Source organism: Triticum dicoccoides, chromosome 4B (assembly GCF_002162155.2).
Source record: "Triticum dicoccoides isolate Atlit2015 ecotype Zavitan chromosome 4B, WEW_v2.0, whole genome shotgun sequence".
NCBI lineage: Eukaryota > Viridiplantae > Streptophyta > Magnoliopsida > Poales > Poaceae > Triticum > Triticum dicoccoides.
The window spans coordinates 1840860-1844747 of record NC_041387.1 but is presented as its reverse complement, the minus strand read 5'-3'; the positions used below and the strand labels follow the sequence as shown (position 1 = coordinate 1844747).

General features: G+C 44.8%; 1 protein-coding gene across 1 annotated transcript in view; it reads left to right on the top strand.

The window, feature by feature from the left end:
* The window catches only part of LOC119294467 (probable staphylococcal-like nuclease CAN3), a 7723-nt gene extending 4979 nt beyond the window's left edge, over positions 1-2744 (top strand). Inside the window, exons 5-8 of the mRNA XM_037572652.1 lie at positions 1043-1202; positions 1291-1359; positions 1594-1716; positions 2366-2744. Coding sequence (XP_037428549.1) covers positions 1043-1202; positions 1291-1359; positions 1594-1716; positions 2366-2542 — 529 coding nt within the window. The 3' untranslated portion in view covers positions 2543-2744. The remainder of the gene's footprint in view (positions 1-1042; positions 1203-1290; positions 1360-1593; positions 1717-2365) is intronic.
* Positions 2745-3888: the final 1144 nt, after the last annotated feature.

The window sequence follows — 3888 nt, the reverse complement described above, 5'->3', positions numbered from 1 at the left end:
GATTCAATGCATCATTAACCATTGAATTTGAAATTTTAAGCATACTTTAATGAATCATAATAAGTACATGAATACTATATAATATAACTACTACATTTTTTCGACAAGGAGCAAACTTTGTTACTACTTTGTGAACTGCACCGAGATGACACAAACACACACAAAAGACAAGAAAAAATACCCCAGCCTCTACACCAACCATGGATCAACCAGTGCTAAAATAAAATACCGACCATGATGGCTAATGGAAAGGACATGACAAGGCAAGAAATCTAGCAGAATATGCCAATGTCAAGTGCATGCAACCCCGACACCAGGGGCACTAGGAGATGGTCCATCAGGGCATGGACAATGCATAGCCCCGCGGTGATGCCCCGCATGTCATGTAGGATCTGATGTCAAGCGAAATAGATTCGGATGGTGTAGTGGGATCCTAATCAGGAGGGGGGTGCTTGGGGAGAAAAAATGTGGTTCTGTGCAAAAAACTGAAAAAGTTGGGGTGAAGAGTAGAGGTGCATGGCATGCATGTGTATTGCTTGATGAGGCCCACTAGTGGTAGTTTTCATTGGGGAGAAAGAAAATCAATGTAGATACTTCAAGCTACTTTTTATCATGGGACATTTGTATCCATGTGCCACCATAGTTCATGCCCTCAATCAACCGTGCAGTGCTGGGATAAAGTAGAACCAAGCCAAGAAAGCAACATCTCCATCGAGGGATACGACTAGCCAACAAAGACCACATAGTCGGTTTCACCCCCAAGCTGCTAGCACCAATGCCCCAGCAGCAGCGCCTTCACAAAGGGAACGCCGTACAAACTCCTTGACACTTGATCCGACCACCATGGCTGAACCTAGGGTCTTCACCTCTACGGATGGCTGGGATTGTTTGGTTCAAGTCACAACTCGTAGTTTTTATTGATTTTGTCAAACTTTACAGTAAATCCTATCTTCTTATGTGAATTAATTAATGATTAGATCTCATGCCATCGAGTTTTATAATAGGTTGTGAGAAGAGTGCATTTACTTTTGTGAGTCAACAGAGGGATTGATGCACCGGAGCTGAACATGGAATATGGGAAGAAGTCAAAGAAAGGGTTGGTGAAGCTTATTGGAGAGAAATGCGTTGAGATTCATGTGTATGGGATGGACCACTTTGATCGATATATTGGTGACATCTACTGTGACGGCGTCTTTATCCAAGTGAGACAGAAAATATGATCCAACTCATACATCTTTTTTTAATTTTCTCAGAGCGAGTGACTGTGATTTTTATGTCTAAATTCTTCAGGAACAAATGCTGAAAAGGGGCTTGGCCTGGCACTTCAAAAAATATGACAAACGTCCTGAATTCGCACAAGTAGGACATTTCATCTCAATCCATTTTTTATACCCCAAAAGAAATTCACTCTAGCACCTTCAATATAATTATTAATCACAAGCTGCTCCATATAACTTAATAACGTATAATGCATGTTCGTTACTAATCAGTGGTACATAAAAACTATGCCTACATTAATTATGTGGTTTTTTCATCCTTAATGATATTGCGAACGAATTTATCTCTCACAATTTGACTAACTGTTTTCTTCAGTGGGAGAGAGAAGCGAAAATGGCACGCGTAGGGCTTTGGATATCAGATAATCCTCAGACACCATGGGACTGGAGGAGGGATCATCCCATGAACAAAAAAAAGGAGAATGCAGATGACATTCAGGTCAGCGGAACTTTGAATGAGGTTACCAAGAGCTTCATGTATATGCGGAGCTCACCACATACTCCTACATTTTTTTTAGATAATGGAAGAAAAAAACAGTCTTTCGGCCTCTGCACCATGATATGCACACAGCCCAACAGTTTATTACATTGTTCAAAGTGGTAAATATACTAACACAACTAGGCTCAAAATAATCGGGAAGAATAGAGCATGTGTCTAAAATGCCACCCATGCATTGTGAATAAGTGCCTGCAGCACAAGTTTGTCCTTTGCCTCCTACAAGAGATAACCCAATATTGCGACAATTAAACTGATACAAAATAAGATAACCTGCATATCAGAAGAAATCTTTTTCCTGTCAAAAATAACATGCCATCATTGGAGGGTGGTTTTGACGAATGAAGCACTTTGACATAGGTGGTCTTTCTGTTGATGCTTTGTTAATGTATACTTAATAACATGCTTTGTTAATATATACCTTTCGCGCCAGCTTAGGTCAAAAGGATATGTATGTATGTATGTATGTATGTATGTATGTATGTATGCATGCATGCATTAACTTGCTAAGTTGAGATACACTAGTGCATATGTTGTGTGTGGGATCGATGTGAAAGAAAAACTGACATCCAAGAGCTGTAAATTCTTGTAGGGTCCTACTCCTGCAGTAGGTGATGTGAAGGCCGGAGGAGGCGTGTCGATGACCGACAAGAACATGAACACGAACTACGCCACCCTGGCGGGCGCGGTCGCTGGCCTAAGCGCCATAGGAGCGGGACTCTACCTCATGTCCAAGCCTAAGAAGACAGAAGAGGTTGTTGACGACTGAAGGCGCCGCCTTGGTTGCCTGAGATGATGATAATAAATTTCGATGTAACCTTGTGAGAATCTGAGACTGAGATGTTGTTTTGCTACATACATTGTGTTGTTGCTATAGTAGTTTGTTTCGTTCATATATAAGGTGGTTTTGTCATGTGAATTGTCCTCCTCCCAGATCTGTAATTTGTTTATCTTTTGGTCTTAGTGGTAAACTGGTAAAATTCTCTTGCGCCACTATCCAACTGCCTGTGCTTCCTGGGAAACATGCTTGCTTGTTTCACACCTTGGAAAAGACCCTGTCATTGTCTCCGTGGGGGAGCAAAGTGAAATTCACACCCGAATTCACCCAAAAATATTCAATGTTTGAAACTTGGAAATCTCAAACGACCTCTGCACACTCGGTTGGCCTTAGTTACCAACGGGAGGCAAATCAAGTTTACTGTCCGGGCGCATATTCGACACCATGTGTGGGGAATGTGTCGATCGAAGAGTCAAGCAAGAGAAGGCTCCGACTGTTGGGGAACATAGTAATTTCAAAAAAAATTCTACGCACACGCAAGATCATGGTGATGGCATAGCAACGAGAGGGGAGAGTGTTCGTCCACGTACCCTCGTAGACCGTAAGCGGAAGCGTTAGCACAACGCGGTTGATGTAGTCGTACGTCTTCATGATCCGACCGATCCAAGCACCGAACGTATGGAGCCTCCGAGTTCAGCACACGTTCAGCTCGATGACGATCTCCGGCCTCCGATCCAGCCGAACTCCGGAGATGAGTTCCGTCAGCACGACGGCGTGGTGACGATGATGATGTTCTACCGGCGCAGGGCTTCGCCTAAACTCCGTGACGATACGACCGAGGTGGAATATGGTGGAAGGGGGCACCGCACACGGCTAAGGAACGATCCGTAGATCAACTTGTGTGTCTATGGGGTGCCCCCCGCCCCCGTATATAAAGGAGCCAAGGGGGGAGGAGGCGGCCGGCCTAGAGGGCGCGCCAAGGGGGGAGTCCTACTCCCACCGGGGAAAGAGGAGGAAGAGGGGAAGGAAAGGGGGGGGCGCCGCCCCCTTTCCTTGTCCTATTCGGACTAGGAGGGGGAGGGGCGTGCGGCCCCCTCCTGGCTCCTTCCCTCTTCTCCCTCTTGGCTCATGTAGGCCCATTAACCCCCGGGGGGGTTCCGGTAACCTCCCGGTACTCCGGTAAAATGCCGATTTCATCCGGAACCATTCCGATGTCCAAATATAGGCTTCCAATATATCAATCTTTATGTCTCGACCATTCCGAGACTCCTCGTCATGTCCGTGATCACATCGGGACTCCGAACAAACTTCGGTACATCAAAACTTATAAACTCATA